The 14,886-nt window shown below is 34.5% G+C and overlaps 1 protein-coding gene across 1 annotated transcript; it reads right to left on the bottom strand.

The window, feature by feature from the left end:
• Positions 1 to 1,597: 1,597 nt before the first annotated feature.
• Positions 1,598 to 1,789, bottom strand: LOC307054056 (keratin-associated protein 19-7-like; the record flags this gene model as incomplete). The annotated part of the gene is made up of 1 exon (XM_079705569.1): positions 1,598 to 1,789. The coding sequence occupies one exon, from the start codon at positions 1,787 to 1,789 to the stop codon at positions 1,598 to 1,600; it is 192 nt and encodes a 63-aa protein (XP_079561695.1).
• Positions 1,790 to 14,886: the final 13,097 nt, after the last annotated feature.

The raw sequence follows: 14,886 nt of genomic DNA on the forward strand, positions 1-14,886 counted from the left end.
CTTTAGTAAAAGGTTAAAAGTAAATGGTTTGCAAATTCACCAGGAACCCAGTTTCCCCAATAAGCATGTGAATGTTAAAATTAAGTTTCAGACAAATGCCTCCAAAGGCTCATCAAATAACCATCTTGTAGAAAAAGGCACTTAAACAAGAAACCATGATATAAACTGAACAGTTTTATTTCCATCTTTATGAAGAACTTGTTAGAAATAAACACTTCATGAACTACCCAGGGCAACATGATGAGAAACTTCAGTTTATTATTTTATCTTTTAATATAATTGTCATATAAGATCTCCCCAGATCTTCTTCCAAGTGTACCAAGTCATTGTACTAGCTTTTAGAAGACATGCTCTTTGAGAGTGCAAAGCATCTGAAAGCTACCACAAAAATGTAGTTCATGGGAAGAGGATGAGGGTAGAAAGTGATATCAAGCATTGCTATAGCATAAGAAATTGAAAAGATCTTGGATACCATCTAAAACAGTGATTTGCCAAGAAAGTTTTGACTAAAAGAAAGTCTGAGGATCTAAACAAATCTATTAAAACAAATTATCTAAGAGTATACCCCAGGAAACTAAAATGGTAAATGCACTCCAGGAGTTTTAAATTTAGACAATCCTAATGCTTACCTTTGAGAAAAAATACCTTTTACGAAGTAAGACCCTCACTCTATAGATAGGGAAACAGGAAAGCCAATTAAATCAGTTAACTTTTCAAGGAAGCAGAGTAGACTTGTATACATATATATGTATATATATGAAATATAAAATGTATTTCTTTCAAGATAAAATTGACCTGATTATATATAAAGAACATTAGAAATTTGAAAATTCATTGTTGTGTACAGGAATGTTTTTAATTCACTCTTTGTACCTTTCATATCACTATAAATATTATTTTGTATCAGCTTAAGGTTTTAATTTTAAAACCTTTTTCTTTGATCACCATAGATTTACTGTGCCATAATAAACCTGAGGGTAAAAACCATGACTATTGGAATAAAGTTTTCAATGTTATCATTTTTTAAGTAATAGAAATAATAGTGTACAGATGATTTTATAAAAATGAAATCACACACAAAATACACTGGAAACAAAGGAAAGATGAGACACATGAAAGTATACAGGAGTTTAGTCCATCTTATTCTCCCATATCCTCAAGACTCAAAACAATGCTCAGAACATGGAGACATGAAGTGAACATTTGTTGAATCAAATTCTTTATTGAATCAAACATTGTTGAGTCAAAACACCAATTCAAAGAAAAGGAGGGGAACATCCTGATTGAAACCCCATACACCGGTTAGAAATGTACTAAAATGAATTGATACAGCCATGCTCCCTATGCCAGTTAAATATGTTCATTTAAAAATTTAAAATACAGGTTACGCTTGGTCACAGCAGATGTTAGTGACTAAATAAAAATGAATGAACCCTTGATTCAATGGAAAGATTCTTCCAGAGGAAGAAACTAGTTCCTTTGGAGCAGAAAGCCAAAAAATTATTAATATTTTCTAAACATCAAGAAAAATGTTCACATCACTGAAAGATATGAGTAACAGCATGGGAACAGAAAGAGTCTGAAGATCTACAAGTTTTTAGTATAAGCCAGAAAAGCCATATCCTCCATAGCATGATGGGCAGTAGCAGCCATATCTGTAGCCTCCATGGCTACGGCCATGGCCCAGTCTGCAGAAGCCACTGCATCTGCAGCCATGGCCATAACCCAGGCCACCAAAGCCTCCACAGCCGAAGCCCAGGCCTTTGCAATAGTTGGCATAGTAGTTCATGGAGTCAAGTATTAGAGATCTGATTTGGTGCTGAAGAGGAATTTCCTGAGTGTGACCATCTCTAACTTCCCCGAATGTTTTTATACCCTCAGTAGTGCAACTGGTAAACAATGACATGTGATATTATTTCCACATAACAGAATAATGTAAAGTCTTAAAATTACTTTAAATTGTTCTTTTCTTACTTACCAAAGGGTCCAAATTTTTGTTAAAGGAATTTTAATAATAATTATTATTTTTTAATGAGCTTGCATTGCTAAAAACAGAATGTTTCCAAGATGAAAAATGATTAGAGCCCCTTCAGAGGCCATACTGCACTGGTGTTCTAGTTAAAATTGCCTCATCTTGTTGATAGCTTCCAGGGGTCCTATAATTACATAACCTCAGATTTCTTCTCTTATTCCATTGTCTTAGCTACTGATCATTCCCAGAACCCAAGACCTTTTATCCATTGTGGTCAGGACATAGTCACAATGTCATTAGAGATTTCCAGATAGTCAAATTATAAAACACAAAAACAAAACCAAAAAAAACCGTCTTGGTTTTTTATTTTGTTTTTTGTTAGTTATTTGGTTTGTTTGAAACTTCCTTGGCATTTGCCCTCCTCACCCATTCATTCTTCTTTTAAAGCTTTCTTCCTTTATTTTCTATGGCAAATGTTCAATTAGCTTTCTCTCTCAATTTCTTATTAGTCTTCTTCCCAATATCTTATTCCTTTATTAACTCTAAAAGTGCCCCTTTTCCTCCATATTCAATGTATACACTTTTCCCATGGAATTTCAATAAATATTGTTTAATAACCGTGCTTATACTGATTACTTTCAAAAAGCTTCTCTAAATATCAGCTCCATCAATTTGACCATTTACTGGATATGTCCCATTTGAATTGCATTCAAATTTCATGTTTAGTACTAAATTCATTTTATTCTCACAAAACTGCCTCTTGTCTGTATATTAGTCATTCAAATCACATACCAGAGTATGATCTTGGAATTAATTCTCTTTCATATTTTATGAATATTTTCCCTATTCAGTGCATATTGCACCACAGCAACTCAACCACGTAAATGATAATTCATTAATATTCATGTCTGTTCATTGTTTTCACTTAATTCAGTCCTCCACTACTTTTTCCTGGATTAATGTAAGAGCCTCCCCACCAGTCACACTTCCCCAAGGCAGGGCCCTCATCTGATCTGTTCTCCACACTGAGTCCAAATGGACATTCTGAAACACCAATCTGATCATTTCATTTTTCAACCATTATACCTAAGTCATTAAGGAAAAGATTATACTCCTAAATTCACAAACAAGGTCTTTCATCACCAAACATTTTTCTCTATCCTGGTCTCTAACAATCTACCATATATTTCCCTTTATTCCATACATAAATAACAAAGACATTATTAATCCACTGCATGCTTTTGAGACTTTATAGGAGCTGCTCCTTCATTCTGGAATCTTCTTATATACTTATTTACCCATCTTATTCCAACCCACCCTTCAAAAGATAGGTCAAGTGGCACCTTCTCCAAGGACATCCCAAGCTACTTCTACCTCTGCCTGATTTAGAAAATCCTGCAGAGTGCTGCCAAATGCCCTGGATAAAAGTCTGTCTTTGCATTTCATCAGATTTTAGTATACCAATTTGTTTACTGCCTTTTCCATTACATTATTTACTCCTTCAGGGCAAGAACACTTATTATAATTATATTTTATACTTTTGTGAATGGAATGGAGTAGGCAATATATTGTTAGTTGAATGACTAAATTATTAAATGAACAGATCCATAGAAAACAAATAGCAAATGTCTCTAACAGTCTCATCCACAAATTCAGAGATGCAGGAAGTGTTCATGTATACAAAGTATATAACAAAAACAACAAAAATGATTATCAAAGCATTCAACTAATAGCTTGCCCCTCCAGAAGCAGAAGAAAACTTTAATGAAATACTTCATATTAAATTAAATATTAAAAAATTAAATGTAAAAGAGATAAGAAGCAATAAAATGAGCTGAAAAACAGGAAAGAAATTTTTTAAAAGGTAAAATCATATCAGAAGGAAGACCAAGTTCCAAGATGCATAAAGAAATTTGGATTCAGATGAAAACAAATGATTCCACTGAGGAAAAGCAGGAAAATAATAAGGTACTAAAAGTTATTTGATATTTGATTAAGTAAATGATACTAGTTGAGAGTCATTATTCAAAACTAAAAAAAATAGCAAAAGTTTAATAAAATAAAATGAGGAGCTAGTGACATTTTTACAAAAAAATACATAATTAATGATTGACAACCACTAAAAAAAGTATCAAAACATTTATAAATAGCTAAAGATATTTTTTAAAATATTGAGTAGATAAAATAAAATATATAGAGAAAGAAGCAAAGTAAATATAACAGTACAATAGTAATTATAACAAAAAAAATTAGTTTTTCAGAGCTGACACTAAACCTAATAGCAACTTAATAAATATGAACTAGTTTAACTTACCTCTTAAAATATTATTTGGACTCACAAAGAGTCAACTATTTTCAAGAGAAACATTTAAAACCATTATTAAGAAACTCTAATAATAGAAGTATCAAAATAATTCAATAATGAGATACCACTAGGCAATTATTGAAAAGGATAAAATCCCAGAAAAATGACAATACCAATTGCTCACAAGAATGAAAAGCAAAAAAAAAAAACACTCATTCATTGTTGGTGAGAAAGCAAAATGGTACAGCCACTATGTGAGGCAGTTTGGCAGTTTTTTAAAAAGCAAAATATCATATAAGCCAGCAACCTTTCTCTCTGATATATACCTAAATGATTTGAAAACTTTTGTCTATTCAGAAACCTGCATGTGAATATTTATTGTAGATTTGTCATAATTTCCAGCAACTGGAAGCAATATCCTTCAAGAAGTAAAAGGGTAAACAAATACAGTACATCCATACAATGAACCCAGCAATAAAAAGCATTGAGTTATCAAGATGAAAAGATATATATGAATCTTTTATTAAGTAAATTTCTGACAGTGGAGAAACTTGACAAACACTATCTCAGAGAGTTCAAAATCAACATCAACAGTGAAAACTTATCCTGATAACATTCCTGATATGATGGAATGAAAATAGCAATTTACCTCTGCCACAGGACTTCCGGGTAAGATGGCGGAAGAGTAAGACGCGGAGATCACCTTCCTCCTCACGGATACACCAGAAATACAGCTACACGTGGAACAACTCCTACAGAACACCTACTGAACGCTGGCAGAAGACCCCAGACCTCCCAAAAGGCTCGCCCCGCACTCCGTGCCCCTCCCTCCCGCCCGGCCTGAGTGAGCCAGAGTTCCCGAAGAGGCTGCTCCTTTAACCCTTTCCTGTCTGAGCGAAGAACAGACGCCCTCCGGCGACCTACACGCAGAGGCGGGGCCAAATCCAAAGCTGAGACCCGGGAGCTGTGAGAACAAAGAAGAGAAAGGGAAACCTCTCCCAGCAGCCTCAGAAGCAGCGGATTAAAGCTCCACAATCAACTTGATGTACCCTGCATCTGTGGAATACATGAATAGACAACAAATCATCCCAAATTGAGGAGCCAGGAGTCAGTACAGTGCCTCTGAGGTGGGAGAGCCAACTTCAGGACACTGGTCCACAAGAGACCTCCCAGCTCCACATAATATCAAACGGCGAAAATCTTCCAGAGATCTCCATCTCAACACCAGCACCCAGCTTCACTCAACGACCAGCAAGCTACAGTGCTGGACACCCTATGCCAAACAACTAGCAAGACAGGAACACAACGCCACCCATTAGCAGAGAGATGGCCTAAAATCATAAAAAGTCTGCAGACACCCCAAAACACACCACCAGACGTGGACCTGCCCACCAGAAAGACAAGATCCAGCCTCATCCACCAGAACACAGGCACTAGTCCCCTCGACCAGGAAACCTACACAACCCACTAAACCAACCTTAGCCACTGGGGACAGACACCAAAAACAACGGGAACTACGAACCTGCAGCCTGCAAAAAGGAGACCCCAAACACAGTAACAAGCAAAATGAGAAGACAGAAAAACACACAGCAGGAGAAGGAGCAAGATAAAAACCCACCAGACCTAACAAATGAAGAGGTAATAGGCAGTCTACCTGAAAAAGAATTCAGAATAATGATGGTAAAGATGATCCAATATTCTATTTCCAAGATCCAAAATCTTGGAAATAGAATAGACAAAATGCAAGAAACAGTTAACAAGGACCTAGAAGAACTAAAGATGAATCAAGCATCGATTAAAAACACAATACATGAAATAAAAAATACTCTAGATGGGATCAATAGCAGAATAACTGAGGCAGAAGAACGGATAAGTGAGGTGGAAGATAAAATAGTGGAAATAACTGCTGCAGAGCAAAAGAAAGAAAAAAGAATGAAAAGAACAGAGGACAGTCTCAGAGACCTCTGGGACAACATTAAACGCACCAACATTCGAATTATAGGGGTTCCAGAAGAAGAAGAGAAAAAGAAAGGGACTGAGAAAATATTTGAAGAGATTATAGTTGAAAACTTCCCTAATATGGGAAAGGAAATAGTTAATCAAGTCCAAGAAGCACAGAGAGTCCCATACAGAATAAATCCAAGGAGAAATACGCCAAGACACATATTAATCAAACTGTCAAAAATTAAACACAAAGAAATCATATTAAAAGCAGCAAGGCAAAAACAACAAATAACACACAAGGGAATCCCCATCAGGATAACAGCTGATCTCTCAGCAGAAACTCTACAAGCCAGAAGGGAGTGGCAGGACATAATTAAAGTGATGAAGGAGAGAAACCTGCAACCAAGATTACTCTACCCAGCAAGGATCTCATTCAGATTTGATGGAGAAATTAAAACGTTTACAGACAAGCAAAAGCTGAGAGAGTTCAGCACCACCAAACCAGCTTTACAACAAATGCTAAAGGAACTTCTCTAGGCAAGAAACACAACAGAAGGAAAAGACCTACAATAACGAACCCAAAACAATTAAGAAAATGGGAATAGGAACATACATATCGATAATTACCTTAAATGTAAATGGACTAAATGCTCCCACCAAAAGACACAGATTGGCTGAATGGATACAAAAACAAGACCCATATATATGCTGTCTACAAGAGACCCACTTCAGACCTAGAGACACATACAGACTGAAAGTAAGGGGATGGAAAAAGATATTCCATGCAAATGGAAACCAAAAGAAAGCTGGAGTAGCAATTCTCATATCAGACAAAATAGACTTTAAAATAAAGACTACTAGAAGAGACAAAGAAGGACACTACATAATGATCAAGGGATCGATCCAAGAAGAAGATATAACAATTGTAAATATTTATGCACCCAACATAGGAGCACCTCAATACATAAGGCAAACACTAACAGCCATAAAAGGAGAAATCGACAGTAACACAATCATAGTAGGGGACTTTAACACCCCACTTTCACCAATGGACAGATCATCCAAAATGAAAATAAATAAGGAAACACAAGCTTTAAATGATACATTAAACAAGATGGACTTAATTGATATTTATAGGACATTCCATCCAAAAACAACAGAATACACATTTTTCTCAAGTGCTCATGGAACATTCTCCAGGATAGATCATATCTTGGGTCACAAATCAAGCCTTGGTAAATTTAAGAAAATTGAAATTGTATCAAGTATCTTTTCTGACCACAATGCTATGAGACTAGATATCAATTACAGGAAAAGAGCTATAAAAAATACAAACACATGGAGGCTAAACAATACATTACTTAATAACGAAGTGATCACTGAAGAAATCAAAGAGGAAATAAAAAAATACCTAGAAACAAATGACAATGGAGACACGACGACCCAAAACCTATGGGATGCAGCAAAAGCAGTTCTAAGAGGGAAGTTTATAGCAATACAATCCCACCTTAAGAAACAGGAAATATCTCGACTAAACAACCTAACCTTGCACCTAAAGCAATTAGAGAAAGAAGAACAAAAACATCCCAAAGTTAGCAGAAGGAAAGAAATCATAAAAATCAGATCAGAAATAAATGAAAAAGAAATGAAGGAAACAATAGCAAAGATCAATAAAACTAAAAGCTGGTTCTTTGAGAAGATAAACAAAATTGATAAACCATTAGCCAGACTCATCAAGAAAAAAAGGGAGAAGACTCAAATCAATAGAATTAGAAATGAAAAAGGAGAAGTAACAACTGACACTGCAGAAATACAAAAGATCGTGAGAGATTACTATAAGCAACTCTATGCCAATAAAATGGACAACCTGGAAGAAATGGACAAATTCTTAGAAATGCACAACCTGCCAAGACTGAATCAGGAAGAAATAGAACATATGAACAGACCAATCACAAGCACTGAAATTGAAACTGTGATAAAAAATCTTCCAACAAACAAAAGCCCAGGACCAGATGGCTTCACAGGCGAATTCTATCAAGCATTTAGAGAAGAGCTAACGCCTATCCTTCTCAAACTCTTCCAAAATATAGCAGAGGGAGGAACACTCCCAAACTCATTCTACGAGGCCACCATCACCTTGATACCAAAACCAGACAAGGATGTCACAAAGAAAGAAAACTACAGGCCAATATCACTGATGAACATAGATGCAAAAATCCTCAACAAAATACTAGCAAACAGAATCCAACAGCACATTAAAAGGATCATACACCATGATCAAGTGGGGTTTATCCCAGGAATGCAAGGATTCTTCAATATACGCAAATCAATCAACGTGATACACCATATTAACAAATTGAAGGAGAAAAACCATATGATCATCTCAATAGATGCAGAGAAAGCTTTCGACAAAATTCAACACCCATTCATGATAAAAACCCTGCAGAAAGTAGGCATAGAGGGAACTTTCCTCAACATAATAAAGGCCATATATGACAAACCCACAGCCAGCATCGTCCTCAATGGTGAAAAACTGAAACCATTTCCACTAAGATCAGGAACAAGACAAGGTTGCCCACTCTCACCACTCTTATTCAACATAGTTTTGGAAGTTTTAGCCACAGCAATCAGAGAAGAAAAGCAAATAAAAGGAATCCAAATTGGAAAAGAAGAAGTAAAGCTGTCACTGTTTGCAGATGACATGATACTATACATAGAGAATCCTAAAGATGCTACCAGAAAACTACTAGAGCTAATCAATGAATTTGGTAAAGTTGCAGGATACAAAATTAATGCACAGAAATCTCTGGCATTCCTATATACTAATGATGAAAAATCTGAAAGTGAAATCAAGGAAACACTCCCATTTACCATTGCAACAAAAAGAATAAAATATCTAGGAATAAACCTACCTAAGGAGACAAAAGACCTGTATGCAGAAAATTATAAGACACTGATGAAAGAAATTAAAGATGATACAAATAGATGGAGAGATGTACCATGTTCTTGGATTGGAAGAATCAACATTGTGAAAATGACTCTACTACCCAAAGCAATCTACAGATTCAATGCAATCCCTATCAAACTACCACTGGCATTTTTCACAGAACTAGAACAAAAAATTTCACAATTTGTATGGAAACACAAAAGACCCCGAATAGCCAAAGCAATCTTGAGAACGAAAAATGGAGCTGGAGGAATCAGGCTCCCTGACTTCAGACTATACTACAAAGCTGCAGTAATCAAGACAGTATGGTACTGGCACAGAAACAGAAAGATAGATCAATGGAACAGGATAGAAAGCCCAGAGATAAACCCACGGACATATGGTCACCTTATCTTTGATAAAGGAGGCAGGAATGTACAGTGGAGAAAGGACAGTCTCTTCAATAAGTGGTGTTGGGAAAACTGGACAGGGACATGTAAAAGTATGAGATTCGATCACTCCCTAACACCATACACAAAAATAAGCTCAAAATGGATTAAAGACCTAAATGTAAGGCCAGACACTATCAAACTCTTAGAGGAAAACATAGGCAGAACACTCTATGACATAAATCACAGCAAGATCCTTTTTGACCCACCTCCTAGAGAAATGGAAATAAAGACAAAAATAAACACATGGGACCTAATGAAACTTAAAAGCTTTTGCACAGCAAAGGAAACCATAAACAAGACCAAAAGACAACCCTCAGAATGGGAGAAAATATTTGCAAATGAAGCAACTGACAAAGGATTAATCTCCAAAATTTATAAGCAGCTCATGCAGCTCAATAACAAAAAAACAAACAACCCAATCCAAAAATGGGCAGAAGACCTAAATAGACATTTCTCCACAGAAGATATACAGACTGCCAACAAACACATGAAAGGATGCTCAACATCTCTACTAATTAGAGAAATGCAAATCAAAACTACAATGAGATATCATCTCACGCCAGTCAGAATGGCCATCATCAAAAAATCTAGAAACAATAAATGCTGGAGAGGGTGTGGAAAAAAGGGAACACTCTTGCACTGCTGGTGGGAATGTGAATTGGTACAGCCACTATGGAGAACGGTATGGAGGTTCCTTAAAAAACTACAAATAGAACTACCATATGACCCTGCAATCCCACTACTGGGCATATACCCTGAGAAAACCATAATTCAAAAAGAGACATGTACCAAAATGTTCATAGCAGCCCTATTTACAATAGCCCGGAGATGGAAACAACCTAAGTGTCCATCATCGGATGAATGGGTAAAGAAGATGTGGCACATACATACAATGGAATATTACTCAGCCATAAAAAGAAATGAAATTGAACTATTTGTAATGAGGTGGATGGACCTAGAGTCTGTCATACAGAGTGAAGTAAGTCAGAAAGAGAAAGACAAATACTGTATGCTGACACATATATATGGAATTTAAGAAAAAAAAAAGGTCATGAAGAACATAGGGGTAAGACAGGAATAAAGACACAGACCTACTAGAGAATGGACTTGAGGATATGGGGAGGGGGAAGGGTAAGCTGTGACAAAGTGAAAGAGCGGCATGGACATATATACACTACCAAACGTAAGGTAGATAGCTAGTGGGAAGCAGCCGCATAGCACAGGGAGATCAGCTCGGTGCTTTGTGACCGCCTGGAGGGGTGGGATAGGGAGGGTGGGAGGGAGACGCAAAAGGGAGGGGATATGGGAACATATGTATACATATAACTGATTAAATTTGTGATAAAGCAAAAAATAAAAATAAAAAAATAAAAAAATAAAAAAAAAAAAAAAAAGAAAGAAGGTAAATGTCCTTACACATTTTCAACATAGAAACAGAATTTTTCAAAAATGAGTTACAAAACAGCAAAATTAAAAAAAATAGTTATAGATAAAGTTTGCAGATAATGTTGTCATCCCTCTTAAAAGAAGAGGGATAAGGCACAGAAGAAATGTAGTGTTGAGGACAATGAAAATCAGCAGTTATTGCAATCTATTTATGCTGCATTCAATGGATTTAGAAGACAGAGGCTTGAGTGCTGTCGTTATTGCTTGTTTGCCATTTGATGGTGGGCAAAATATTTAATTTCATTGGGTTTCTCTTTCTATGCCTCTAAAATGTGGATTCCCAGGCCAGGAAAATATTTCAAATCTTTTCTAGGTCTAAAAGTCACAGACCTTAGTGTACCCTTTATAAAGGCCACATTTTCACAAAAGATAGCATTCTTGTAAAACACCTTTATACAAAGAAAAAGCTATATTTAGAAAGTCCACTCAGTATCCAGGGTTTTCTGAAGTCGTACTGCTGTTTATAACCAGGTGTAGGCCAGTAGGACAACACATTTGCTTTAATAACTGTCCAGATTTCTTGGAGTTAAAGATAAGTTTTTCATTATTCTAAGTGTTGACCTAAGAAATTATTGAAAATAAGAATTGTTCTAATTTACTTCTTGAATTGCCCAGTTCTTACATGGCCTGACATGAAAGGTGATTTAAAAGATTGCATTTAAGTTTGGACATATAGCCTTCATCCTGCTGTTTCATCACAGGCCTCTTACAGGATAAACACGTGCAACCATTTTGAGTTTCTGAATGGGAAATAGTATAGTATTTTCCCCCTATAAATTTCTTGCCAACTTACTCCAATTTGAATGCAGGTAGAAATTTATAAATTTCTCCAAGAACTTATTTTTATTTTTATGAATCTTACTGATTTTGTGTTAATACCGAGGACTTTATCAAATTCATAGACATTTGATAGAATAAAAAGCAAAAGCATAATAAAAAAAAAAAAAAAAAAAAAAAAAAAAAAAAAAACTAAAGAACTCTGAATAAAGTATGGACTTTAGTTGGCAATTATGTATCAATATAGATTTATTATTAGTTGTAACAGGTGCACATACTAATGTAAAATGTTAATAATAGGGCAAATTGGGTGTGGGATTTATGGGAACTCTCTGTGCTATCTGCATAACGTTTTCTGCAAATCTACAACTGTTCTACAAAATTATCTTTTTAAAAATGTATAGGCAGATGTACATCAGTCAAAGGAGAATGAAAAAGCAGTTGTTTGTAACTCTGTTATCAAAGTAGAATCTAACCAGATGATAAAACACAACAATGGAAGACATCTTATAAAGTTAAAGACACTTTAAAATAAAGAAATAACGGCTACGATTGTATATGAAAAAACAACATGCCAACCACCTTTATAGAGCAAAATATACTAGAGTTGCATGGAGACATAAACAACACAGCAATGCCAGAACAAGATAGATAAAATGGAACAGCATAAGTAGTAATATGGAGGACCAAAATAATATAAACAATAGTGACTGACTTTAAAATTATATATAACTTTACATTTTGATAATAGAAAATAGAAATTATTCTCAAGCACGTATGAAACATTACAAAAATGTATTATATCACAAAGAAAGCATTAAGAAGTCCCATGAAGGAAATATTCTAAAAATATTCTCTAATAATAATGTAATACAAGTAGAAATTAATAAATATAAATCAATAAAAACCCAGAAATTAAACACAAAACTATGAAATCTTGAGTGAAAAAAATACAAACAAATCGCATAATTTTTAAATGGTGATAATGATAGTGAAAATGCTACATATTATAATATGGTGTATACATTACAAAGATAGAAGAAAAAAATTTAGTTTTAAGCACATATATAAGTAAAATACAAGTATGCAATAAAAGTACAAACAAATAAATTAAAGAAAGCAGAAGGAAGGTATAATAAAAATCAAAACATCTATTGATCAGATAAAGCACAGAAATTTGTAGGAAAACAATAGAATAATTAATTACACAAAATTATGGTCATTGGAAACAAATGAAAAATAGAAAAACTACCAGCTAAATTAATTTTTTAAAGGAAGAAGAAAAATATAAATAAATTGAACTAATATATGTATATAATATAATATAAATGTAAATAAACATATATAATTACATAGAAAAAGAGAGAGAGACAGCAAAAGAGAGGGGGAAATCTCTTTGTAGACTTTTACTCAAATAAATTGGAAAATCCCCTCAATACTCTGTAATGACCTATATGGGAAAAGAATCCTAAAGAGAGTGGATATATGTACATGTATAAATGATTCACTTTGCTGTACTGCAAAACTAACACAGCATTGTAAACCAGCTGTACTCTAACAAAAATTAATTTAATGTTTAAAAAAAATTTTAATTGAAAACTGAATTGAAAATTGAATAAGATACACAATTTTCTAGGGGAAAAGTTTTACTAGAATTGAACCCATTAGAGATAGAAATATTAAAGACTAAATTTTTTTTTTTTTTTTTTTTTTTTGCGGTATGTGGGCCTCTCACTGTTGTGGCCTCTCCCATTGCGGAGCAAAGGCTCCAGAAGCGCAGGCTCAGCAGCTATGTCTCACGGGTCCAGCCGCTCCGCGGCATGTGGGATCCTCCCAGACCGGGGCATGAACCCGCGTCCCCTGCATCGGCAGGTGGACTCTCAACCACTGCGCCACCAGGGAAGCCCTAAAGACTAATTTTTGAGAAGAAAAAGAAAGAACGGCTCCACACACAAAAAGCTGGAGGTTCCATTAGTTTCAAAGGCTAGTTTACCACAAATTCTAAGACATAATCCTTATGCAACATAAATTGTTCAAGAGCATTGAAAATGAATGAAGTCTCCAAATATGTTTTTTGAATCACTTATCTAACATTTATCTAAATTCAATGAAGGAAAAGTCAGACATGAAAGAAAATTACAGACTAATATTACTTCTGACTACATATGCATAAATTCGGCATAAAATATTGGCAAATAGAATCTAATACCATCATAAAAACAATACATCATAAGGAAATGGAATTTACTTGAAGAATATGTGATGTCAATATAAGGACACTCATTAATATAATGCATCACATTAATTGATTCAAGGAGAAAAATCATATTACTATTTCCATAAATGCTGAATAACTTTTGGCAACTTTCAACATTAATTCCTTATAAAAGCATTCAAGAAAATAAGAATTGATGCTTAATTTTCTAACATAATAAAATTGACAAAGTTAGCATTTTAGGTAACTGTGAAACCCTAGAGGCATTTCCACAAAATTTAGGAGAAAGGCAAAAATGCCTACACTATGCACTAGTATTAAACTTTGTCCTGGAGATATTAGCAAATGCAGTTGGGCAAAAAATATCGATAGATGAGTAAGAACTAGAAAAAGATTTTTAAAAGTATCTCTAAAAACTATCTCTACTTGCAGACTACACAGTAGCAAATCTGGAAAAGCCCTTGCGAATCAATGATGAAACTAACTCAAAAACTAAAATGATTCATCAGTAACACAATATAAAATTGTCAAAGAGAATGAATAGTTTTCATATACACAAGGAAGTAAAAGATATCATGATAGAGAAATACCTATTAATAAAAGTAAAAAATATATAAAATATTTCAGAATACACTCAACAAAAAATTGCAAAACCTATATTCAGTGTTTTAATTCCTGAAAGATTTAAAAGTAGACTAGAATATATATTTTTTAATTCTCTGTTTGTTGAATGGATGATTCAGTATCATAAGGATGTAATGTTAATGTAGTAGATCAACTGCTTATAAGGCTAGTAAGAAGGTTAAAAGACAAAAGTATTAAAAAATAATTCTGTTCGGATATTTTTAT

The sequence above is a fragment of the Hyperoodon ampullatus genome, assembly GCF_949752795.1.
Source record: "Hyperoodon ampullatus genome assembly, chromosome: 5".
NCBI classification, from domain to species: domain Eukaryota; kingdom Metazoa; phylum Chordata; class Mammalia; order Artiodactyla; family Ziphiidae; genus Hyperoodon; species Hyperoodon ampullatus.